At 40.4% G+C, this 26174-nt stretch overlaps 1 protein-coding gene across 3 annotated transcripts in view; it reads left to right on the top strand.

Moving 5' to 3' along the window:
* Positions 1-26174, top strand: part of DRG1 (developmentally regulated GTP binding protein 1) — a 51604-nt gene that overhangs the window by 16625 nt on the left and 8805 nt on the right. Inside the window, exons 1-5 of one of the 3 annotated variants that reach the window (XM_060028379.1) lie at positions 13851-14367; positions 15334-15457; positions 16777-16952; positions 22711-22780; positions 25443-25612. In XM_060028379.1, coding sequence (XP_059884362.1) covers positions 15334-15457; positions 16777-16952; positions 22711-22780; positions 25443-25612 — 540 coding nt within the window. In that variant the 5' untranslated portion in view covers positions 13851-14367. Of the gene's footprint in view, positions 1-13850; positions 14368-14434; positions 14559-15333; positions 15458-16776; positions 16953-22710; positions 22781-25442; positions 25613-26174 lie in introns of those variants that run through there. The other 2 variants (XM_060028378.1, XM_069541320.1) reach the window with 2 other exon arrangements.

Here is a 26174-nt window from a genome sequence, read left to right on the forward strand (position 1 = left end):
GCGGGCTTTCTCTAGTTGCGGCGAGTGGGGGTTACTCTTCATTGCGGTGCATGGGCTTCTCATTGCGGTGGCTTCTCTTGTTGCAGAGTTTTAGGTGCACAGGCTTCAGCAGTTGTGGCATGCGGGCTCAGCAGTAGTGACTCACGGGCTCTAGAGCGCAGGCTCAGTAGTTGCGGTGCACAGGCTTAGTTGCTCCGCAGCATGTGGGATCTTCCAGGACCAGAGCTCGAACCCATGTCCCCTGCTTTAGCAGGCAGATTCTTAACCACTGTGCCACCAGGGAAGTCCCTCAATGCCAGTTTTAAATGCAAACATCTATGAGAGTTTAACTCACGTGTGGAATCACTGAATTACACAGTTTGCATTTTGTAACTTGTCCACGCGTTTGTATTTTGTGCTTGCCACAGTAGTGGAAGTGCTGCACAGAATATACTCAACTGTTTTTATTTCACTTCTTGAGACATGCACGTTCCAGCCACAGCTTACTGATGAGTCAGGGAAGACTGGAAGGAAAAGGAACTCTGGGTTGCTCTGTCTTTTCTTTTCCTTCTGCTGTCATCTTCAGCATAAATAGTTGGCTAACACAAAGGCACATGAGTAAGAGAGAATATGATAGGGTTCTTTGGTCATTCATCTTTCTTAGAACATTGGCGCCTTCTTTCTGCATTCAAGCAAGTCCCAACTCAAATGGAAGGCATGGCCTCTCAGGGCTCTGTCCCCACTTATTCTCAGAGTAACCCTTTTACCTTGTGCTTGCCTTGAGTCTCGCTGAATTCCCATGCAGCGTGGGTCCACTGGAATCTGTGCTCACCGGGCATCGAGAATGCTGGGACAATTCTCAACGTTATCAGTATACATCCTTATACATAAGCAAACCCATGCTGTACTTCTCTCCTCTGCTCACTGTCCATGGGCCTTCACTTACAAAACACCAGTTCAAAGATAAATTTTTAAGAATTTCAAGACAGTGACAGCAGAGCATTAAACTCCAAGGGCGAGGCCCTTATGGGGGAGGGCCCCTGGGGCTATATAGGTCGCACATCCGTGATGCCAGTGTGGCTGTTCCCCACCTCAGCACAGTGGAGCCCACACTAGCCACAGCAGTCAAGTGCAGAGAGCTTTGGATGGAGAGCTAGGAGTCGTGTTCTGGCTCCAGTGATGCTGCTAGTTTGCGCAGGACCTCACGAGTTTCCAGATACACCTATAAGATCATTTTCTGCCAGCACCAAAGCCCACCCCAGCTTCCTCTCGGTCTCAGGTCTCAGCTTAAACACCACCTCCTTACAGAGGCCTCCCCTGACCACCCCAACAAATCCCACCCTCAATATTGTTTCTATCACTATATCCTCTGTATTTCCGTCATAACACTTCTTCAAATTGTGATTATATATTGATTCGTGTGTTTGGGTTTTTTCCTGCCTCCGCCACCAGAGTGTCAGCTCTTCCAGGCCAGGCAATATGTTGGTTGTAGCACAGAGCAGGTGCTCGGAAAACACCTGTTTGAAGGAGAGGTGAGCTCCAGGAGTATTTCCCCACAGGGATTCTGATGAACCACGATTGTTAATGAAGAGAAAAGGTGCTCATGATATATATTGAGTTCAAAGAAACAGGGGAAACAAAACTGGATATAAAGAATGATTCCCGGGACTTCTCTGGTGGTGCAGTGGTTAAGAATCTGCCTGCCAATGCAGGGAACACGGGTTCAAGCCCTGGTCCGGGAAGATCCCACATGCCGCGGAGCAACTAAGCCCATGAGCCACAACTACTGAGCCTGCGCTCTAAAGCCCTCGAGCCACAACTACTGAGCCCACGTGCCACAACTACTGAGCCCACGTGCCACAACTACTGAAGCCTGCCCACCTAGAGCCTGTGCTCCGCAGCGAGAGAAGCCACCACAATGAGAAGCCCGCGCACCACAACGAAGAATAGCCCCTGGTCACAGCAACTAGAGAAAGCCCACGCGCAGCAAGACCCAACGCAAAATAAATAAAACAATTTATATATTTTTAAAAATCATTATTTAATTATTAAAAAAAAAAGAAACAGACTCACAGACATAGAAAACAAACTTATGGTTACCAGAGGGGAAAGGGCGGGGAGGGATAACTTAGGAATTTGGGGTTAACAGATACACACTACTATAAATAAAATAGGTAAACAACATAGCACAGGGAACTATATTCAATATCTTATAATAACCTATAATGGAAAAAGATCTGGAAAAGAATATGTATATATATGTATAACTGAAACACATTGTTGTACCGTGAAACATTGTAAATCAACTATACTCCAATTAAAAAAAAAGAATGAGGGCTTCCCTGGTGGCGCAGTGGTTGAGAGTCCGCCTGCCGATGCAGGGGACACGGGTTCTTGCCCCGGTTTGGGAAGATCCCACATGCCGCGGAGTGGCTGGGCCCGTGAGCCATGGCCGCTGAGCCTGCGCGTCATGAGCCTGTGCTCCGCAACGGGAGAGGCCACAACAGTGAGAGGCCCGTGTACCGCAAAAAAAAAAAAAAAAAAAAGGAATGAGTCCCAATTTTGTCTAGAGAAAAGTAAATGCAGAGAAAAATGTCTGCAGGATACATGGATAAATGCTAAGTGGTGGGATTATATGTGATTTTCATTTTCTTCTTTTTGTATATCCGTGTTTTCTGTTTTGAAGATTTGTTTCTGTATTGAATATTTATTATTTTTGTAATGAGAAAAAAATCAAACTACTCCATGTGTGCATTGAAAGAAGCCCTAGAAGGAAATTTAAAAATAATCAAAAAATAATGATAGTGGATACTGGAGCTGTAGGTGTTTGATATTGTTTTCCTTATACATTTTTGTATATTCCAAACTGTCTACAAGAAGACTTTTTTTTTTTTTGACCCTGCCGTACAGCTTGTGGGATCTTAGTTCCCTGACCAGGGATTGAACCCGGGGCCCGGCTGTGAAAGGGCCGAGTCCTAATCACTGGACAACCAGGGAATTCCCAAGAAGACATTTTTAAAAATCATAATTAAAAAAATTAAAATCAATCAATCAATTAATTAAAAAGCAAACAAAGAACTGAAGAATCCTACCTTTTCCAGGGATGCATTCCATTTCATTGGTCTAGGTTCAATGTAGTAGTGTGTTCCTATTGAGATAGATTTGGGAAAGAGAATGGTCAGGCGATGGTCATAGGATTTTACACTTTTGACACAGAAGGGCAACATGGGATCATCCATAGAGGCATAGAGTCAAAATCCCTCATTTCAACTGACTCCTTAAGATGTGTACAATTACACATCCATTGGTATTTCTGTTACTATTTTTAATATATAATTTTAAATTTCAGAAGCAATATTCTGTACATACTTGTTTTAACAGGTGAAACTATCTTTTTAAAAAAATATTTATTTATTTGGCTGTGCCAGGTCTTAGTTGCGGCACTCGGGATCTGCGGCATGCAGGATCTAGTTCCCCAACCAGGGATCGAATCTGGGCCCTCTGCATTGGGAGCAAGGAGCTTTAACCACTGGACCACCAGGGAAGTCCCCAGAGGTGAAATGATCTTAATCATCTCTTCCCACTGGCCTCTCTTTCCACCCCATGAATATAACCAGGTTTTGCAGCCCAGTGTGTGTCCTTCTACCTCTTTCTCCACATCCATACATATATCTGTGGATAAATATAACTACATGTATGTATAGGATTTTTGAAAAACAGACTTTAACTTTTAGGACCGTTTTAGATTTACAGAAAATCTCAGGAGAGAGTATGGAGAGTTCCCATATACCCCACACCCAGTTTCCCCTATTATGAATGTCTTATATTAGTAAGGTACATTTATTACAATGAATGAACGTTATTGATACATTATCCTTAACTAACGTCCATGGTTTAAGATTTCCTTCATTTTTACCTAATGTCCTAGATCCCATCCAGGACACCACATTATATTGAATTGTCATGTCTCCTTAGGCTCCTCTTGGCTGTGACAGCTTCCCAGACTTTCCTTGTTTTTGATGACCTTGACAGTTTTGAGGAGTATCTGCCAGGTATTTTGTAGAATGTCCCTCTACTGGGATTTGTCTGATGTTTTTCTCATAATTAGACTGAGGTTATGGCTTTGGAGGAGGAAGACCACCATTCATCACATCATATCCAGGGTACATACCATCTACATGACTTATCACTGTTGAGGTTGACCTTGATCACCTGGTTGAGACAGTGTTTTCAGGGTTTTCCAGGGTCAAGTTACCACCTCCCTCCATATATGCTATACTCTTTAGAAAGAAGTCACTATGTAGAGCCCACACCTAAGTAGTGGGGACTTCTCATGGACAGAGTACCTACATAAATCATTTGGAATTCTGCACAGATTTGTCACTTCTCCCCATGTATTTATTAACCAATAATTTATACCAGTATGGACTCATGGATATTTATTATTTATACTTTGGCTGTATGCTTCTTTTCTTTTTTTTAATAAATAAATAAATTTATTTATTTTTGGCTGAGTTGGGTCTTTGTTGCTGCACACAGGCTTTCTCTAGTTGTGGCAAGTGGGGGCTACTACTCATTGCAGTGCGTGGGTTTCTCATTGCAGTGGCTTCTCTTGCTGTGGAGCATAGGCTCTAGGCATGCAGACTTCAGTAGTTGTGGCTCGTGGGCTCTAGAACACAGGCTCAGTAGTTGTGGCGCACAGGCTTAGTTGCTCCGTGGCATGTGGTATCATCCTGGGCCAGGGCTCGAACCCGTGTCCCCTGCATTGGCAGGTGGATTCTTAACCACTGCACCATCAGGGAAGCCCTATGCTTCTTTATTTATCTTATTGCTCAAATTGTTCTAGCTTTGGCCATTGGGAGCTTGTATCTGCAGGACTTTATCTGAGGTTTTTTGTTTGTATTTTCATAAAAATTAGGTAAACTGTACCTATTACTCTATAAATTAATTTTCCACCTAAAAATAAAAGTATCATGTATATCCCACCTAGTTAAAAAAAATAAAGATCTTAAAAAAAATAAAGATTTTACTCATTCCTTTTTAGTATCTATGTATAATTCTATATTGTTCATATACAGAATGGATTCTACTGTTTTCTTACTGATGGACTTTGGATTGTTTCAGGTTTTTGTTGTTTTTTGAGGGGGGGAACTGCAAACAATACTGCCATAAACATTCTTGTACTTATTCAGGAATTATATGATAGATTCCCCAAAGTGGGAATACAGGATCAAAGGACATGTATGTTTTAAATTTTAGTAAATACTGTCATCTTATTTCCCAAAAGGATTATAACAATTCACCTTTCTGGTAGCAAGGAATGAGAATGCTCCTTTTTTCCACATTCTCACTAGCACTGGATGTCATTTCTCTATTTTTATCAATATACTGGGGACAAAATGTTATCTCATTGTTTCTTTAATTGGAATTCTCCTAGTCAGTAGACAGGGTAAGCAGTTTTTCCTATATTTACTATTTGGGTTTTCTCTTCTTGGAATTGCATGTTCATATCCTTTGCTCTCTCCTCTGTTGGATTGTTCATCTTTTTTTCACAACAATTTGTAGAGGCTTTTTTTGTATAGTAAGAATGATAAACCTTTGTCTTTCATATGTGTTGTAAATATTTTTTACCAGTTGGTTATTTATATTTGATGTTGTTTTGAGTGTATCCTGCAGTCCAGGAGACATGCAAAAAAATATGTTGTTTTGTAGTTAAATTTGCCAGTCATTTCCTTTAAGGCCCCTGGGTTTGTCTTATTTTAGGAGGCTTCGCTCACCTAAGGTTTTATAAATGTTTTCCTAAAGTTTCTTCGAATACTTTTGATTATAGTCCTTTTAAAAAGATTTAATATTGTACCATTTCGTGTAAAACGTGACACTCTTACAATAATATAATGCCATTTACACCCCCAATATTGTCCTTTATGCTGAGAGTCTTATATTTCATGAGCATATACAAAACTCACAATACAATATTACTGTTTTTGCTTTAAATAGTTGTCTTTTTAAGAAAATGCAAAAGACAAAATTTTCCAGTTTTACTAAGACATAATTAATATGTAATTTAAGACAATTTAAAAAATATTGATCTACATATTTGTTATTTCCAGTGCTCTTCATTCCTTTTTGCTCATCTGAGTCCCATCTGGAGAATTTCCTTGAGCATTTCTTGTGGCTGGCAGTGAACTCTCTTCAACCTTCGTTTATCTGAGCACTTCTTTATTTCACCCTCATTTTCTTAGAATTTTTTTTTTTTTTGGCCTCACCACTTGGCTTGCAAGATCTTAGTTCCCTGACCAGGGATTGAACCCAGGCTCTTGGTAGTGTAAGTGTGGAGTCCTAACCACTGGACAGCCAGGGAATTCACTCCTAGAATATTTTTACTGGATAGAATTCTATTGTGTATTCTAGAGAACACTTTCTCTATTTCAGCACTTTGAAGACCTTGCTCTGGTGTCTTCTTGCATCTGTTTCTGATGAGAAGTGAGTTGTCATTTGTATTGTTTTCCCCCATATGTCTTTTTTCCTCTGGCTGCTGCTTAGACTTTCTCTTTATCCATGGTTTTCAGCCCTTTGGATATTATATTCCTAGGTGTGTGTTTGTATTTATTCTACTTGAGGTTTGCTGAGCTTCTTGGATCTGTAGGATGATGTTTTCTGCCAAATTTGGGAAATTTTGGCCCTTATTTCTTTGCATGGTTTTTCTACCGTATTATCTCCCCTTCCCTTCTGGGCTCCTGATACAGGTATGTTACAGTTTGATATTGTCCCATGGGACACTAAGACTATGTTCATTTTTTTCCCCCAATTTTTTTCTCTTTGTTTTTCAATTTAGATAATTTCTATTGATTCTTCAAGTTTAAAGTTTTCTCTGCACTTTTTAATCTTCTGTTGACTTTATAAGGTGAAATTTTCATTTCAGATATTGTACTTATCTGTTTTATAAATCCCATTTTTAAAATATTTTCCATGTCTCTGCTAAGATGTTCCCTCATTATGTCCACTTCTTCCTTTAAATCCTCAAACATGTTTATAATAGTTGTGTTAAATCCTTTTCTGCTCATTCCAACATCTAGGTCCTCTTGGGGTCTTTTTCTATTGATTTTTTTCTCTAGACTATGTATCTCACTTTCCTTCAACTTTGCACAGGTAATAATTTTTTATTGTATGGAAGACATGAATGATACATTGTAGGCAGTCTGGATTTTCCTGCATTCTTTTCAAGGGTTTTGAGTTTTGGTCTGGCAGGTAGTTAAGTTAGTGATGGAGCCTCTTGTTCCTTTCACGTTTGGTTTTAAGTTGTGTTTGGGAGAGTCTCTTTTGGTTTTGTCTTTGGTCCTTGGGCATGGCCTTTACTCTAGGACTTAGTTCTTACTCCTAAATCATGGCCTTTTGGGAGTCTCAACTGAATGCCCCAAATGTTCAGCACGTCCACTATGCCCGGGCTTGAACTCCATGTTCCAGTATTGAGCAAACTTTGGTATCTCTGTTCAGCTCTCAGCCCTGAGCAGTTGCTCTCTGCTGAGCCTCACAGAGTCTCACTCTGTACACACAGAGCCCACAGCCCAGCCTTCTTTGGCCAAAGAATCAAGAGGAATTCCCATGTAGACTTTTGCCTCCTCCCACCCACTGTTGTGCTGCTCCTGTACCCTGACCTGCAAATTCCTGCTGCTTCAGCAGCCCCAAATACTGATTTCTGCCTTTTCGGCTCAGGGAGACCACTCTTTTGCTTGGGATCCACTGCAGTTGGGAAATTGTCACCAGGCAGAAAGCCAGGACAAACATGGGGCTCATCTTGTCTATTTCCCTTTTCTCAAGGATCACAGTCTGTGTTGCCTGTTTTACAAAGCCTGAAAGCAATCACCTCTGATTTTGTCCAGTCTTACAGTTGTTTAGAATTAAAGGATTAGTTCCTCATCATTGGAAGTGGAAGTCCTACTTTCTCTGTCTTTTCGGAAACATATTTTTGGAGGTATAATTGACATACAGTACATATGTAAAGTGTACAGCTGATGAGTTTTGATTTATGAACATCCCTATGGAACCATCACCATAATAAAGACATGAAGATAATGAACATATCTATAACCCCCAAGTTTCCTCTTGCTTTTTAAAATTGAAGACGTCTCAGCTGTAAAACCATCTGAACCTGGTGCCTTCTAAAATGATTGATTACTTTTCCAAACTCTTTTAGAGTTACATACTAGTCTATTTAGGTCTTCTTTCTCTGCTGGGGGAATTGTAGTATTTTATTTTTTTGCCAGGAATGACAATATTTCCTTAGATTTTCTAATCCTTTGGTATAGAGTTATACAGAATAGCCTTTTGTAATCATTTTAATTGCTATTATTAGTGGTTATATGTCCTTTCTGACTCATGGTTACTGTTTATTATTTTTTTTCTATCCTTTACCCATGTTTCAGGCTTGCCAGGATATTTTTCCTTCCTATTTTATTGGGCCTTTCAAATCCTTTCAACTGTTTTGACAAACTGTTATTTTATTAATTTTCTATTTTAATTTTTTTTAGAATTTTCTTTCTACTTTACATGGTTCTTGTACTAATTTAAAATTTTGAATATGTAACTCATTTATCTTTTTTTTTTTTTTTTTCTTTTTTTTTTGTGGTACGCGGGCCTCTCACTGCTGTGGCCTCTCCCGTTGCGGAGCACAGGCTCCGGACGCGCAGGCTCAGCAGCCATGGCTCATGGGCCCAGCCGCTCCGCGGCATGTGGGATCTTCCCGGACCGGGGCACGAACCCGTGTCCCCTGCATCGGCAGGCGGACCCTCAACCACTGCGCCACCAGGGAAGCCCTATCTTATTAAAAATAATTAAAACCTTTAAGACTACACAATTTCCTCTGAATACAACTTTAGCAGTATTCCTATGGTTTTGTATGAAACGTTTTATTCATAAGATTATAGATAATTTGAAATTTCACTTTTTATTATTTATTTATTTATTTATTTATGTATAGTTGAGTTACAATATTATATTAGTTTCAGGTATACAACATAGTGATTCAATTTTTTAATAGAGTATACTCCATTTATTTATTTGTTTTATTTTTATTTTTTAATTTTTTGGCCACGCTGTGTGGCTTGCAGAATCTTAGTTCCCCGACCAGGGACTGAACCCAGGCCCCCAGCAGTGGAAGCATGAAGTCCTAACCACTGTACCACCACGGAATTCCCAATACCTATTTAAATTTATTACAAAATAATGGCTCTATTTCCCTGTGCTGTACAATATATTTTTGTTGCTTACTTATTTTATACATAGTAGTTTGTATCTCTTAATACTATACCTCTATCTTGCCCCTGAAATTTCACTTTTTAAAATTTATTTAGGAGAGTGTTTTTTAATTTCCAAGTGGTTACATTTTCCTCATATTTTTGTTGCTGATATTTAGTTTAATTGGATTCTGTTCAGAGAAAACAGCCTATATAATCTCTACTATTTGGACTATTTAGAAAATTTAAAAAATACAATTCAATGGTTTTTAGTATATTCACAATGTTGTGCAGCTATCTCCACAATCAAGTTTATAACGTTTTCATCGCCTCTAAAAGAACCCCCTTCCCTTTAGCAGTCATCAACTCACCATTCCCACCCTACCCCCAAGTCCTAGGCAGTCACTAACCTACTTTCTGTCTCCATAGATTTTCCTGTCCTGGACATTTCATATAAAATAAATCTTACAATATATGGTCTTTTGAGACTGGCTTCTTTCACTCAATATAATGTTTTTAAGGTTTTGTGTATTGTAGCATGCATCAGTACTTCATTCCTTTTTATTACTGAATAATATTCCATTTTATTGATATACCACATTTTATTTATCCATCATCAGTTGATAGATATGTGGATTATTTCCACTTTTTACCTATTATGAATAATGCTCTTTTTCTTCTTGTTTGCATTTATCTGGCACATCTTTAACCATCTATGTATCAGTCTATTTTCATTCTTTTATTTTTAACCTTTCTTTGTCAATTGTTTAGGTGTTTTTTTCATATTTAAGAACCAGCTAGATTTTTTAAAAATCCAAATTTCTGTTTTTTTTAATTAAGTAATTAAGTAATTAAGTAATTTTTTGGCTGTGTTGGGTCTTCGTTTCTGTGCGAGGGCTTTCTCTAGTTGCAGCAAGTGGGGGCCAGTCTTCATCGCGGTGCGCGGGCCTCTCACTGTCGCGGCCTCTCTTGTGGAGCCACAGGCTCCAGACGCGCAGGCTCAGTAGTTGTGGCTCACGGGCCTAGTTGCTCTGCAGCATGTGGGATCTTCCCAGACCAGGGCTCGAACCTGTGTCCCCTGCATTGGCAGGCAGATTCTCAACCACTGCGCCACCAGGGAAGCCCCCAAATTTCTGTTTTTGAAAGGGGAATTCGGTCTCTTTATCATATGATAACAGATATATTGGATGTTATTCCTTTCATTCTATTTTATGCTTACTATTATTATTTTATTACTATTATTTATTACTATTACTATTTACTATTTACTATCTACCTTATTATTTTCTCTTTTCTTTTTCCTTACTTTTGCTGCCTTAATCATATTCCTTATCCCTCCCGTTATTTTAGAAGATCTCCTATACTTTTCAATTCTACCACTGTTACCTTCCCATCGCTTGCTAACATCAGAATTGAATGTCTATTTCTTTATTAACATACCACAATTAAATATGAGTAAGCCTTTGGAGGCACAGTTATTTCTCTATTCTACATCCATTTTGCTAAACTAGGTTGACATTTCTTAATAAGATTTCTCATTAGTTCATTTATTCGGTTCTGAGCATACTTAGAACAAACAATACACGTTTTGGGATATTTTTACAATTTTCTCAGAAGAAGGTTAAGGAAAGAAAGTGAATTATCTTTTAGCAAAGTACTGTTTGCTCTTTACCCAAAAAATGACTGCCCATGCTGACCGTATTCACAATCTCAGGTGAGCAGGCCGTCTGTTGATGTTTAGGAATGATTTCCTGTTTCGGGACACCCTTAGCACACATACTCGCTCCAGCCCAGTGGCACTTGTGAAGCACAGATGCTGTGCTTCCCTCTTCCCTGCCTTTGCTCATCTGCCTGGAATGTTCCCTTTTTTTCATCTCCATCTTCCCGGGCACATCTCGTGCGGAGCCATTTTCTGACCCAAACCAGATGTAAGCACTTCCTTCTTTGAACCCCACAAGGTACCTTGTTTATATCTCTTCTGACACTTGCCTCACTCACTGGGCTTTGTATTACTGAGTTTTGGGTATCTTCATACCTTTACTCCTCTCCTGGGGGTTAAAAGGCATCTTACCTTTGTATTCCCAGTGCCTAGCACAGTCCCTCGCACATAACATGTACTGAACTGAAATGACTAGACTATTATATGGGTCAAGGAATCACCCACTTGAATGGCAGAAGAGGCAGACTTTTACTTAGTGAAGACTTTTGTGTATTTTCATTTTTTTGCATCTAAGAGACAAAGTGTTTGTAGAGAATTGTCTTCATCGTGCCCTAGATGTGCACATTCTTGAGAATCCCCCATCTAAAAGCAAAACATACATCACTCACTACCGGTATTAATACCTATCCTTCACGGAGGGCTTCCCACCCTCTACTGTTAGGGTATCTGGGAATTTTGATCTGTTTAGAAGCTAAGCTTAAAAAAGTGGTAACATGGATTTTTCATGTATCATTATCCTGTTATTTCTCCTGCCACCAACCAGACACAGTTGTTTAGCTCTCAATTACTATGCCGTCTGTAATAAGGTATAAATGCTCATTTAGGAAAGAAAAAATCTTTCCTGCTTCTTAAAAATTCTTTTTTCCTGTCCCCTTGTTTTTGTTTCCATTTGTTTAATAAGTATGTTTCAAGGGCTTGCTGTAGCTGCCCCAATGCTGGTGTTGGAGATTTATGCTGCTCCTCCCTCGTGGGCTCAGGGGTTGGTGGGAAGTCAGAGGAGTAACCAAGCAGGGTGACTGTGCTCTGATGGGGTAAGAACCTGGGGCAGCCATCGGTGGGCCTCTACCCAAGCTTGAGTTCCAAGGAAAGCATCTGTGTGGATCAGAAAAGATGTGGGTGGTAGAAGGAAAGGGTGGGAGAAAAGCATACTGAGCAGAACACGCAAGTGCAGAGAACACCTGCCCATTTGAAGAACCAGTTATTTCAGAATGATTGGAGTGTCCTGGCAAGAGACAAAGCTTTTCTGTCTGTCCTTCCTCTGTTTCATTAATTTTTTTTTTTTTTTTAAGAAATACAATGCCAAGGCATTAGTGGTTTAGCCCTATGGCAAACAGGCCCTCTGTTGTGGTTAGTGCCCAGCAGACCTGGGCTGGCTCTGGCTCTTAGGAGCTGAGCTTAAAGGCCTGGCCTTGGCTTCCCAACCTAGATACTTCTTAAGTGCAGGGACAGTATCTGATTCACTCTCTGCTCTGTCCTCAGACCTGGTACGGTGCTAAACAGCAGAAGGAGCTCAGTTAATATATGTTGGATGAATAAGATGGCCACCCATGGGCCAGTGGTTGAGAGTCTGCTTGCCGATGCAGGGGACACGGGTTCGTGCCCCGGTCCGGGAAGATCCCACATGACGCGGAGCGGCTGGGCCCGTGAGCCATGGCCGCTGAGCCTGCGCGTCCGGAGCCTGTGCTCCGCAACAGGAGAGGCCACAACAGTGAGAAGCCCGCGTACCACAAAAAAAAAAAAAAAAAAAAAAAGATGGCCACCCAGTACCCTGGGGGAGGTCAATATTACCCTTTGGCACAATCCTGACAGTTTGGGCCCCTAAGGTGGGTCCTGGGGTGTCTTTGAGCAATGAAGTGGTTAACTTAGCTGCAGGCTTCCTGTGACAGATTTGCTAAGTAGAACCTACTCACAGAGCATCATACCCTTGATATTGTCAGCCAATTAATTCCTTAAGTACTCTAAGTTAGTAAAGTCCTGCTGATTTGATTTTATCTGTCTTTTAAGACTGATCTTTGATCATATCCCATTCCAGCTGGACTTCCTCTCCTCTCCTTCCCTCCTCCATTACTGACAGTGTGGGATCTAATTACCTCATCACCCCTTAATTTATTTATGAAAAGGCTGAGGTTAAAGAAGAGAAAGAAACTCCTGAGCCCTTCGGGACCTTCTGTAAAAGCTTGCCTTTTCCCATTCCCTCCTTTGTGCCGGATATAACCTCCTTTTGCGTCTCTGGCAAGTTGGAATTGGTCTTACTTACAATTTTAGATAAATAAACTTCCCTCCCAGGGCTGAGTGGAGGCCAGCCCTGCAGGTTAAGCCTGGCCTGCGGACTCCCGATGGATCAATCAATCTATCAACAAGAATTCATTGATCCCACAGGAAGCAGCTTTCAAAATCAGCACACAGCTCCTGGGCGTCCTGGCATCCTCTTCACAAGACACTTGGGGAAGAGGCGTCTTTTGAAATTTTAAATTCTATTATAATTATTACACAAATAATACATGGATATGTTAATCTTTTAAAAAAATTGAACGACACAGTAATATATGGAATAACAAGTGAAAGGCTTTCTCTGCCTTTCCTTGCATCCTATCCCACTGTTAACAGTTTGAGATTGTATCCTTTTATTCAGACCATTTAACAATGCGCTTTCCGACATGTACACCTATATAAATAAACATCTAATTTTAAACTAACATAAATGGGATCACAACCTAGTGAAGTTCTGCTACCATTTTTTTTTTTTAAACAATATGTCCTGGACATCCTTCCAGTTAGACCACACAGATCTATGTTTTAACGGCTGAAATAATATTTCACAGCACAGAGGTACCACTATTTATTTATCCTTCACATAGTTTCTAATTTTTCAGTATTTCAAGGACCGGTTCTCTGGGAATTATCCAGTCAATCATGCATTTATTGTGGGCTCACTATGTGCTGCGCACTCTACTCGGGGTTGGGGGTAAACAAAACAAACACCTAAAAATAGTTTTGAGTGATGGAAAGGGGGCATTTTCTTTTCCCAAGAAGACAGGCTGAAAATCGGTCTCTACATCGACCCTGGAGGCCGAGGAGTCCCCCGCCGTGTCTTCCCAGCAGTGAAAGGGGCCCCAGGACCCGTCGGTGCCGGCGAAGACGGGTGGACGCCGCGAGCACGCTTTTCAGGAAGAGGGTCTGAGAGCTGCGGGCCTGCAGCGAAGAGTCACTCATCACACACTACGTGCCTGGGGCTGGGCGCGGAGCAGGACGCGGGGCGCAAGTCCGACGGGGCGTGGCCGAGCGGCGCGCGACCCTCGGCGCGCTCGGGGAGGTAAGGACCGGGGTGGCCTCTCTGGCCCCCATTCCCGCGGGCTCTATGACACCGCGCTGGCTCGCGGGACGGGGCGCGGTTGGCTGAGGAGGAGGAGACCACTTCACGCTGTACCTCTCTCAGTAAGTCTCGCGCGGAACTCTCGCGAGAAATAGGAACTACCGCGCTTGCGCACTGCTGTAGCGCCTGGTGGCTGTGGAAGGTCCGCTGGCGGGTGTCCGAAGGGAGACTGTCCGTGTGGAGGCCACTGCGCCCCCCGCGACTCACCAACATGAGCAGCACTTTAGCTAAGATCGCGGAGATCGAAGCCGAGGTAATGGGCGCTCGAACACTTCGTCCGAGCGTTCCTCTTCGGCGGCGTCTCTCCTGCTTGAACTTCCCTCAGCCTCCTCAGGACCGGGCCCGCGTTCCCCGACTCCCCTCATCCCGGGCCCGCGGTCTACACCTGTGCAACTTAGTCAGTGCCCCCTTCCAGCGTTCTGCTCCTGTCTGAACATTTTTTCTCTCAGTCTTCTCTTCTTTTTATGTGAGCAACACTGAATCCTATCCCCCCACTTCTGCCCTGACCTCGCGTACTTAAGTATCTTTCTTTATCGCCCCTCGAACTGCCCTCCCCTTCCCCAGTCTCTACTTTGATGACCCCCTTTCCCAGAGTATTGCTCCCGGGAATATGATCTGGATGTAAATTGTCATCTGCGGTGGCTGTTGATTCCACCTGGATTGTTGTGTGATTGTATGGTCTGAAGTGCTCAGAGCTCTTTAAAATCGGTTGGGGCACACCAGGTACAAGCAGTTGAAAAGGAATCAGCAGCTGAGTTTTAGTCTAATCTGTGAATGCTGATTGTAATGACCTTGGTCATGTTTCTTCTGTTTGGGCCTCAGCTGTTTGCTCTGTAATGCGGGGAATAGTCTGCGTGATGGAGAGAATGGATTTTTACTCTTTTAAGTCTGAGTTAAAATGGGTGTATTGAAGTTAGTGGGACCTAGATAAAAAACATCATTCTCTCAGAGCTGGGGGCGCATTCATTCTGGATGTTTTAACTTGTAGGAACTGCTTCTGATTTATGGCTGTGATTCCTCCCTTATAGATGGCTCGGACGCAAAAGAACAAGGCCACAGCACATCATCTAGGGCTGCTTAAGGCTCGCCTTGCTAAGCTTCGCAGGGAACTCATTACTCCAAAAGGTGGTGGTGGTGGTGGACCAGGAGAAGGTTTGTGTTTTGCTTCGACTTTCTTTTTCTCGGTATAATTTTTATTAAAGTAATAAAGGCATATGGTTTAAAAATAATTTTAAATTTTATATCAAAGTCGATTTGTGTTTCCTAAGCCTAAATTCTTGAATTGTGTTTATTTTATTCTACTGATTTCTTTCTTTTTCTTTTTTTTTTTTGGCCATGCCATGCGACTTGTGGGATCTTAGTTTCCTGAGCAGGGATCGAACCTGGGCCCTGGCAGCGAAAGCACCGAGTCCTAACCACTGGACTGCCAGGGAATTCCCAATTTTACTGATTTCAAAGGCAAACGAATATTCTCTAAGTGAACTAGGGTTTTATTTATGTATGTCCTGTACTGATCCAAAATAGTTTTACATTGGCTCACTGAAATATGTAAATAAATAGTCAACAAGATAAAGGAAATTAATACAAAGGGAAATGAAGGTAGAAAGAATAAGTTGAAGCCGAGAGATAAAGTTAGGATGAAAAGTAATGTCATAAAGTCTGTACACTTCTTAGAGAAGGGCCACAAATTTGGCTTTGAATTTGTTTGCAATGCACTGTAAGAAAAGAAAACTCTGTCAGTGACACGGTCCCCAGAGTTTATAAGAAAAAAAAAAGAAACCGATTTTTTAGATCAGTGGTTATATAATATTTGGGCCCTAAATACTGTGGGTACTAGAAAGGTATATAACATGTAGAGGTGTAAAGTTTTTACATCAAACACTCCATTTAATTTAAGAAAAAAAAAAATGTCATGAAGAACCTAGGGGTAAAACAGGAATAAAGACACAGACTTACTAGAGAATGGACTTGAGGATATGGGGAGGGGAAGGGTAAGCTGTGACGAAGCGAGAGAGAGGCATGGACATATATACACTACCAAACGTAAGGTAGATAGCTACTGGGAAGCAGCCACATAGCACAGGGAGATCAGCTCAGTGCTTTGCGACTGCCTGGAGGGGTGGGATAGGGAGGGTGGGAGGGAGGGAGACGCAAGAGGGAAGAGATATGGGAATATGTGTGTATATATAACTGATTCATTTTGTTGTGAAGCAGAAACTAACACACCATTGTAAAGCAATTATACGCCAATAAAAAAATAAAATAAAATAAACAAAACCCATTCCATTAAATATTTTGAATTGCTATGGGGGAATTTTGTGTGCTTAAGCTCTACCCTAGAGATAAACTGTAAAAAGTTGGAGAAATAGGTTCTAGAGGGATAGGCAACCAGAATGTAAAAGGAATTACATTAGTCTCAACACTCCCAGGGATAACTTTCCTCCTCCTTTTTATATTTGTTGATGTTTTAGGATTTGACGTTGCCAAGACAGGTGATGCTCGAATTGGGTTTGTGGGTTTTCCATCTGTGGGGAAGTCAACACTGCTCAGTAACCTGGCAGGGGTATATTCCGAGGTGGCAGCCTATGAGTTCACTACTCTGACCACTGTACCTGGTGTCATCAGATACAAAGGTGCCAAGATCCAGGTGAGTCAGGCCTGCAGGCCAAGGAAGGGAAGCAATCAATTCTTTCATTTAAAAAACACTTACTTGGAGCTCTGTATATGCCAGGCCTGATCTTTGATCTACCAGGCCCTCAGTGTCTAGTAGAGGAGATAGCGCAGTACATAAAAACAATAATACAGTGGGATATCGTTTGTGAAAACACAGAGAAAGGAAGGACTACTTTTTCCACCTGAGGATGGAGGTGGGGGAAGGTCTGGTAAGACAGAAAAAGCTGCATGTAGAAAGTGACAATGGGGTGGGTTTTGAAGTTCAAATAGAATTTCACCAACTGGAGAATGTAAAGGACAGTTTTAAGGAGCCATAACAGTGAACAGCCTGCTGTGGTGTGAGCTTAGCTGTGGGACAGTGAGTGGTAGAAACTGAATCTGGAAAGGTAGGTTGGAGCTGAATTATGAAGGATTTTATGTGCCTGCTTAGGAAGTTGAATTTTATCTTGTACATAGCTAGGAGCCGTCAGAAACTTTAATAAATACCATGATCGGACCCTTTTTATTTATTTATTTATTTTTAATTAATTTATTTATTTTTGCGGTACGCGGGCCTCTCACTGTTGTGGCCTCTCCCGTTGCGGAGCACAGGCTCCAGACGCGCAGGCTCAGCGGCCATGGCTCACGGGCCCAGCCGCTCCGCGGCATGTGGGATCTTCCCAGACCGGGGCACGAACCCGTGTCCCCTGCATCGGCAGGTGGACTCTCAACCACTGCGCCACCAGGGAAGCCCGATCAGACCCTTTTTAGAAAATAATTCTTATCTGTGAGACTTAATGAAGTTGTCATCTTCAGAAGTTCTCAGATAGATGATAGATTTAGGGCTCCCAAATGAGGAGTCCACTTGGGTATGAAAGAAGGAATGTGTAAAATGTAATGGAACACATTCTTTTTTGCTCCACAGCTAAGAAGGTAAGGTTCTGAATTTCATGGCATTTGAATCTAGACTAGAGGTTCCCAAACTTTCTAGTTCACAGCATCCTTAGTGTCTCAGCAATTATTTCCTGATAGTTTTCTGGTCCCAGTAATTTTTTATGGTGCTCCAGGCTAAAAGAAATAACCTAATGGTTCTGTTTGTTAAATAGTTAGATCCAAACAATTATTTATGTCCTTACAGCTACAGTTATTTACTAATGGGATATGGGCACTGTTGAGTACCATATAACTTCTCAAATTTTGGAATCAGATTGGATACTGCCACATTTGTTTCCTTTTCGACACCGATTTTTGTGTGGTGCTTATTTTTTACCATAGTAATCGCTGAAAAATCCAACTTCCCAAAGATTCGGATCTGATGTGGTTGAAAGCAGTGTACTAGGATCTAATGGTGAAATTGTGAGCTTCTTGGATTTAGTAGTTCCCTCAGTGCCTGACAGATATTAAGAACTGCTGTTTCTTTTGAAAATTTAGAACGCCCTGAGTGCCTTGGCACATCGTTTGGAAACTCTTGGTGTAGGTATTTGTTTTCCCTCTTGCTGAGCTACACAGTGAGTTGTGAAGTACATTCATGCTTCTTTATTATAGAATCTGAAGTAGTGAGGGACCAGTGTCCTGGTAGTATTTTCAGTGGCTTTTTTTCTTTCTGGTTAGGTATCCATGCAGATACTGTTAGGACATGTACCTTTCTAGGACTCCATGTCCAAATGTATATAGTAACAAGAATGAGGACACTTGGGCATATCTGGACCATTGCTTAATTTCATCTGGTTTCAGAGTCTTTGGCAGCTCAGAGAGTAACCTCTTTCCTGATGAGATGTTATGGCACCTCTCTCAGGGCTTCTGGGTATATCAGAATAAATAGCCACTTAACCCCTCTCTTTCCTTGTCTTTTCCTCAAAACCTTCATTTATTTCAGTCTCTTGATCTTTTCAGGTTTTTTTCTTCCTTTTTTCCATGGTACTTTCTTTTCCGTCTGTGCCCTCTGCCTCTGTTTTTCCTTCTGACTTTCTCCAGAAACCAAGTTAAGTAAGCATACTAGTAGGTGTGTTTAACTGCATTAAAAGGCCCTCAAATGTTCTTTTAAAAGGCTGTTTTGTGGCAGAGGACTCATTATCTGTGACTTGGTGGGGAATGGTGTACAAAATTAGAACCACCTAATAAGAATTATAAAGAGGTAGAGTTCTGTTTTTTTTGTTGTTGTTAGGAAAGAAGATCTTTTTAACAAGAAAGGTGCCTAAAGATGGAATGGTACCTCTTGAGGTAATTAATTACTATGTCTGGAGGTGTTCAAGTAATGGCTGAACCACCACTTAACCAGGGATGTACATATGATACATATATATGTGTATACGTATATGTGTGTGTGTATATATATATATATATATATGTATATATATAGACTTGTACCTGCTTTAATCTCTGAAGGCATTTGAGTTTGAAGTAGGTTAACATTCCAATTCTTAAAATCCTACAGTTACATGATTTGAAGAAATATTTTTTATTTTCTCATCTCTTAGTTGGTTGTAATCTGAAATTCAGAATTGTAAAGCATAGACTGTTTTTATTGGATGAAATATAGTTGCCACATTCAAATAGTTCAATGTAATTTTAAATATTTAAATAGTTTAATGTAATTTTAAATATTTCCCTCTCAAGAAAAGCTAAAGTTAACTTGCTTTTACATTTGTAGGGGCTTCAATAAATTTCTCCGCCATGTTCAGCTGCCATGGCTCTTGCTCTCTTGTCTCAGTATAAAGCCTTTTGCTGATGGAATACCTTTTTTTTTTTTTTTTTTAAAGCAGGCAGGGATTTACAAAGTGGTGGAAGTAGATTACAGAATCTTTGGGAGGGCTGAAGAAATACACTTTAGACTTAACTTCTTAGGAACAACTGATGATAGACGTTTTGTTTTTTCAGACATCTTTATTGAAATGTAATTCACATACAGTTAACTGCACAGGAAGTATACAATTTGATAAGTTTTGACATATCTATAAACTGGTGAAAATATCACCACAATCAAGATTGTGAGCATATCATCCCCAAAGTTTCCTCATGCCCCTTTCATCCTGTAGTTTACATGTTAAGAGTTTTATATAAATAAGACCATGTGTAAATATAAATGAACTCTTTTTTTGGCTGGCTTCTTTCACTTAGCATAATTATTTTGAGGTTCTCTTATATCACCCTGCTTCCCCTAATATTAGCACCTTACATAAACATAGAATAATTATCAGTAATAGATTAACTCTGGTGCAGTACTAGTCACTAAACTATAGAACTTGTTCGAATTTTTACCAGTTTCCCGACCAGTGTTCTTTTTCAAGATTCTATTTGTGATCATCCCATGTTATGTTCGGTTCTTTCTCCTATTCTCCTGCCACCTGTTCCTCAGTCCTGTCCTTCATGATCCTGACACTCTTAAAAGAGTGCTGATTAGTTATTTTGTAGACTGTTCCTCAATTTGGATTTCTCTGATGTTTTCTTACGATTAAACTGAGGTATTATATTTTTTTGGCAAGCATACTACAGAAATGGTGGTATGTCCTTCTCAGTGCATCTTAGGGATTCATGATGTTAGTATATATTATTGGTAATATTGACCCCCATCAGTTGGTTAAAGTGGTGTCTGTGGGGTTTCTCTACTGTAAAGCTATTATCTTTCTTTTTGTAGTTAATAAATATCTTGGGGGAGATACTTTGAGAAGATACAAATCCTGTTTCACAAACTTGCCCACTCATTTTAGCATTCATCTGGATCTCATATGCAACAGTTATTGCTGTGCTTCTTGCTTAATGGTGATTCTCTATTTTTCTCTTTCCTACTACATTTGTTAATTGGAATTCTATTATATGGAGGAGCTATTCCTTCTCTCCCATTTATTTATTGAATTTGTGTCATTGTGGGCTCATGGATATTTATCTTATTTTATGGATTATAATCCAGTACTACCATTATTTTATTACTCACATTGTTCCAGGTGTGACTATTAGGAACTTCTTCAGGTTGGCTCCTTTGTTCTTTCCAGAAGCCCCCATCTTTTTGTGTGTAATGCCTTATTTTTTGGTACCACATGATGTTCCAGGCTAATCTTATATTTTCCCTGCCCCAGCCCTGGAATCTGCCACTTCTGAAGGAGTGCGTGTTCCTTTTATTGGAGACAGATGTTTAGAAATCAAGATCTGGTGTGCTCATTAGCCCCCATGTAGCCTTTTAAATCAGTGTAACTAAAGTTTCCAAGTCAAGGCAGGTGTATTGAATATAAATTACGTTTTTTGAAAGAGAAAGGGTAGCTCAATTTAACTGGTGCCTAGCTCAATTTAACTGGTGCGTTGTATCAGTTTTAGAGGAGGTAATGTTATTTATTATGTAGTGAGGAATAGGAAGGACATTTTGAGCAGGTTCTTGAATGGAAAAGTTGAACTCTCTAAGCACCTCCTGAGTTTGTTCTTTTTCCTTGTGGTTTAATTAATGTGAAGTTTATTTCTGTAATATCAGATATGCTTATAGCAAAGACTAGTTATTGTTGTTGTTGCTGTTTTTTGCCTTGCCGCGAGGCTTGTGGGATCTTAGTTCCCAGACCAGGGATCGAACCCGGGCCCTCGGCAGTGAAAGCGTGGAGTCTTAACCACTGCACCGCCAGGGAATTCCCCAGCAAAAGCTAGTTTTAAATGATGTTTTGATAAGCTGCAGCTATATACCTGTCTGTTCATATGGATAATTCAGTATTGGCCATACAGTAGTATGGCCCTTCATATTTTCAGATTTTACATGTGCTCTTAACAGACTCTCAAGGGCTTATAACTATAGTTTGTGAATTTGAATCATCGGTGCTATGGATTTGGTTTTGATGTTCTCATCATTAAGTACATACACTGTGACTTCTGTGAAGTTTTACTTTATTGCATTTCCTGGGCAATTGAGTGGTCATTTTCAACTGGGGACACCTATCAGAGTCACCCATGGAGCCTTCTGAAATACAGATCAATATCTGAATCCTACTTTGGCCCTTCCAAATCAGAATATACAGGGATGAAGCTCAGATATCTGCTTTTTTTTTTTTTTTTTTTTGGCGATATGCGGGCCTCTCACTGTTGTAGCCTCTCCTGTTGCGGAGCACAGGCTCCGGACGCGCAGGCTCAGCGGCCATGGCTCATGGGCCCAGCCGCTTCGCAGCATGTGGAATCCTCCCGGACCGGGGCATGAACCTGTGTCCCCTGCATCGGCAGGTGGACTCTCAACCACTGCACCACCAGAGAAGCCCCTGCATTTTTAATTGTTTTATGGGTGATTTTTATGTGCTTGCCTGATTAAGAATGGCTGCAGAAATTTTTGTGAACTGGAGGATTCACAAAGGTCTCAGGATTTATTGCTTGTGAATGTTATGATCCACTTATTATCTATAGTAAGGAATTTGTATGGAGGATCAGCCTTCTGAAAAGTGGGGGAATATTGAAAAATATTAGTGTAGAATAATGGATTAAGGCCCCCAAAATGTGGATTATAATCTTGTTTATTAAGACTGTGACTTTGGGCAAACTACTTAACCTCTATGAATCTCAACCAATATCCTTATTCACAGACTTACTAGGCATTTTGAACTAGATAAAGTATGTAAGAATCTTGCAGCTGACATTTAGTAGATGCTTAGTAAAAGTAAGATTTACACATTCACTTATAAGGAAGATTGGATTTGGATCTCCTAAATTTTGACTACTTGAGAAATAAATCATTCTATTTGATCTGTTCAGATTTATAATCAGTTTTTCCTTTTCTCTCCGTAATCTTCCAGCTTCTGGATCTCCCAGGTATCATTGAGGGTGCCAAGGATGGGAAAGGTAGAGGCCGTCAAGTCATTGCAGGTGAGTGTTCCAGGGCCACCATCCCAGGATATCATCCCTTTACTGGGTACTGTTCCTTTAGATGGGACTGTTGGGCTTGGAGTTGGTACCACAATGAAGGGCATAGTTTTAACTGACTTCTCACTGGAGTAGAATGTCGGAACTTAAAGGGACCTCAGAGAGTATCAGTCCAGATCCCCATTTGCAGAGAAACACTAAGGACAGGAGAAGTGAAGTGCGTTGGTGCAGTGTTGCACTGTTGTGGCAGATTCAGAGCTAGAACTCAGGTTTCCTGACTCCCACCCATGCCTTTTCTTCTTCTTTCCTTTTTATTTGAGGTAAAATACTATAAAAGGATAATCATAGGGGAATTCCCTGGCAGTCCAGTGGTTAGGACTCTGCACTCTCACTGCCGAGGGCCCGGGTTCAATCCCTGGTCGGGGAACTAAAATCCCACAGGCTGCAAGGCACGGCCAAAAATAAATAAATAAATAAATAAATAAAGGCTAATCATAAATGGCAATAATCTGCTACCCCAGATAGCAGATAATCTGACACCTTTAGTGTCATTCCCCATTGGCAGGTACTGACAAGTCTTCAACTGTTTCTTCTATTTCATATTTTAAAATGTTATGCTTATATTGCTATTTCATGACTAATTAATTTTAGATACCATCTGTTGGTTTCATGTTATGGTAGGAAATTAGCTCTCTCATACTCCATGTCTCTTTTCCTATTCTTTCAAAGAAGTTGTATCATAATTTTCAGTTAACTCACTAGTCATGGTATATATTATTATGTAATGACTGTCTGACTTTTGTTGTGCTGAGATAAGTAGTGTGTTATGACTTGGTTTCTTTTCTGTTGAGATCTGTTTTTGAAGTTTGTTTTTCATGGAGTTAATAATTGGTTCTTGTTTTATTTTGTTTACTTTTCTGTTTGTTAATATTTTTCAAATGTTCCAATAGATCAAATGCCTATTAATCAGTAGTTTTCTAGATACTTGAATACAGGTCCAAATACAGTCTTACTGATTTCATTATCTCCCCTCAACCCTGACACTACCTTCCTTTACCCTTTGTCTTTATGCCTCAATCTGGATTGATTGCTTTCTAGACCAACACTGTCCAGTAATGGAAATGTTCTACAGTAATGGAAATGTTTTGAATTTGTGCTGTCCAATATGGTAGTTGTAGGTGTCTGTGGCTGTTGATCACTTAAAGTGTGCCTGGTGCAATTGAGTAACTGAATTTTAAATTTTATTGAATTTTAATTAATTTAAATTTGAATAGCCCCAGGTAGCTAGTGGATGCTGTATTGGATAATGCAGCTCTAGGCTTTTTGCATGGCTGTCATCCTGAGATTTTCTTTTGTGTTCTTGTGTGGGATCCCCTATTTCTTAGAGTCAGCGTCTTACCTTTTTTGGGTTATTTTCATGTTTTGCTGAAGCACATTCTTTAGAAACTTACTGAAAAAGAGTGAATGATAGGTACATTGTTCTGGTTTTTCTTTTCATGTTTGAAAGTATTTTTATTTTACCCTTAATTATTAATTTAGCTATTTATGGAATTATAGGTTTGAAGTCATTCATGGATGACTATCAGAAATATGCTAAATTAAAAGAGCCAGGCACAAAAGACTAGATTTTGTATAATTCTATTTATATGCAATTCTAAAACATGCAACTTAATCTATGGTGACAGAAAAGCAGATCAGTGGACTTCCCTGGTGGCACAGTGGTTCAGAATCTGCCTGCCAATGCAGGGGACACAGGTTCGAGCCCTGCTCTGGGAAGATCCCACATGCTGCAGAGCAACTAAGCCCGTGTGCCACAACTACTGAGCCTGTGCTCTAGAGCCCATGAGCCACAACTACTGAGCCCACGTGTTGCAACTACTGAAGCCTGTGCGCCTAGAGCTCGTGCTCTGCAACAAGAGAAGCCACTGCAATGAGAAGCCTGCATACTGCAACAAGAGAAAGCCTGTGCTCAGCAGCAATGAAGACCCAACGCAGCCAAAAATAAATAAATAAAAAAAAAAAAGAAGAAAAGCAGATTAGTGGTTGACTGGGAATTGAGGGGAAGATTCATTGCAAAGGGGTATAAGGGAGCTTTTGGAGGTGATGGAAATCCTCTGAATCTCAGTTGCTGTGGTGGTTATATAGGTATATACATTTGTCATCAAACCATGTGCTTAACACTATTTTTTATAAATTATATCTCAAAAAAGTCGACAAAAAATATGCTAACTGGATAATCTTATTCTTTTAGAATTCTTACTGTTTTAAATCTTTCTGAACTTTTTCAGGAATTCAGGTTATTGCCTGGTTTGTATCTTCATCCCAAATTATTTTTCTACTAGTGTATCTAGAAGTTGACACATCCTCTAGATACACTAATAGAAAACAAAGAATACATTGCAGATTGACTTCTGGCATAAATTTTTGGAAAGCTTAAAAACTTCATGTGTGTCTGTGTATTTATAAAAAAAAAAAATCCTTTGTCTCTTAAGTGTAGGAACTCTAGACCACCCCCTCCCCCTTTTGGAGTATTTGAATTATGTTACCACCCCCTCCCCCTTTTGGAGTATTTGAATTATGTTCCACCCCCTCCCCCTTTTGGAGAATTTGAATTATGCTAAGTCTTTAATGAGCTTTGAAAAAAATTTTATTTTCAATTCTTCAGTGGCCAGAACGTGTAACTTGATCTTGATTGTTCTGGATGTCCTGAAACCCTTGGGACATAAGAAGATAATAGAAAATGAGCTGGAAGGCTTTGGCATTCGCTTGAACAGCAAACCCCCCAACATTGGCTTTAAGAAGAAGGATAAAGGAGGCATTAATCTCACGGCCACTGTAAGTGGAAAAGGTGATATGGGGCAGGTTGCTGAAGGGACTGGGGTGGAGAGTGGATTGTGGTACATAGACATTGACATTTGGAAATTGCCTGGCTTCTCCCAGCACTAATTGAGGTAACACAATGATGTCGTAATGACTGAGAGAGTAGGACAAGAGTTGGTCTCAGACTTACTTAACCTTTGTGACTTTATTTCTTCCTTTGGGTTATTTGGGGTGATATGGGACTAAAGACCAATCTTATGTTTGCATGAAGTAGATGGCTGCTGATATCATCTATTTTCATTCATTCAACACAGATTTATAGAGCACCTACCATGGGCCACACATTGTTTTCGGCTTTCAGGGGGAATGGAAGAGGGAGCAAAATAGACAAAAATTCCGGCCCTTAGATTCTAATGGGGAAAGTAGCAAACAAAATTAATGAGTGATTATAGTATATTAGATAATGATAAACTAAGGACAAAAGTAAACTAGGGAAAGAGGATGGAGAGTGTTGGTGGGAGGGTTGCAGTTTTTTTTTTTTACATCTTTATTGGAGTATAATTGCTTTACAATTGTG

This window comes from Delphinus delphis, chromosome 13 (assembly GCF_949987515.2).
Source record: "Delphinus delphis chromosome 13, mDelDel1.2, whole genome shotgun sequence".
NCBI lineage: Eukaryota > Metazoa > Chordata > Mammalia > Artiodactyla > Delphinidae > Delphinus > Delphinus delphis.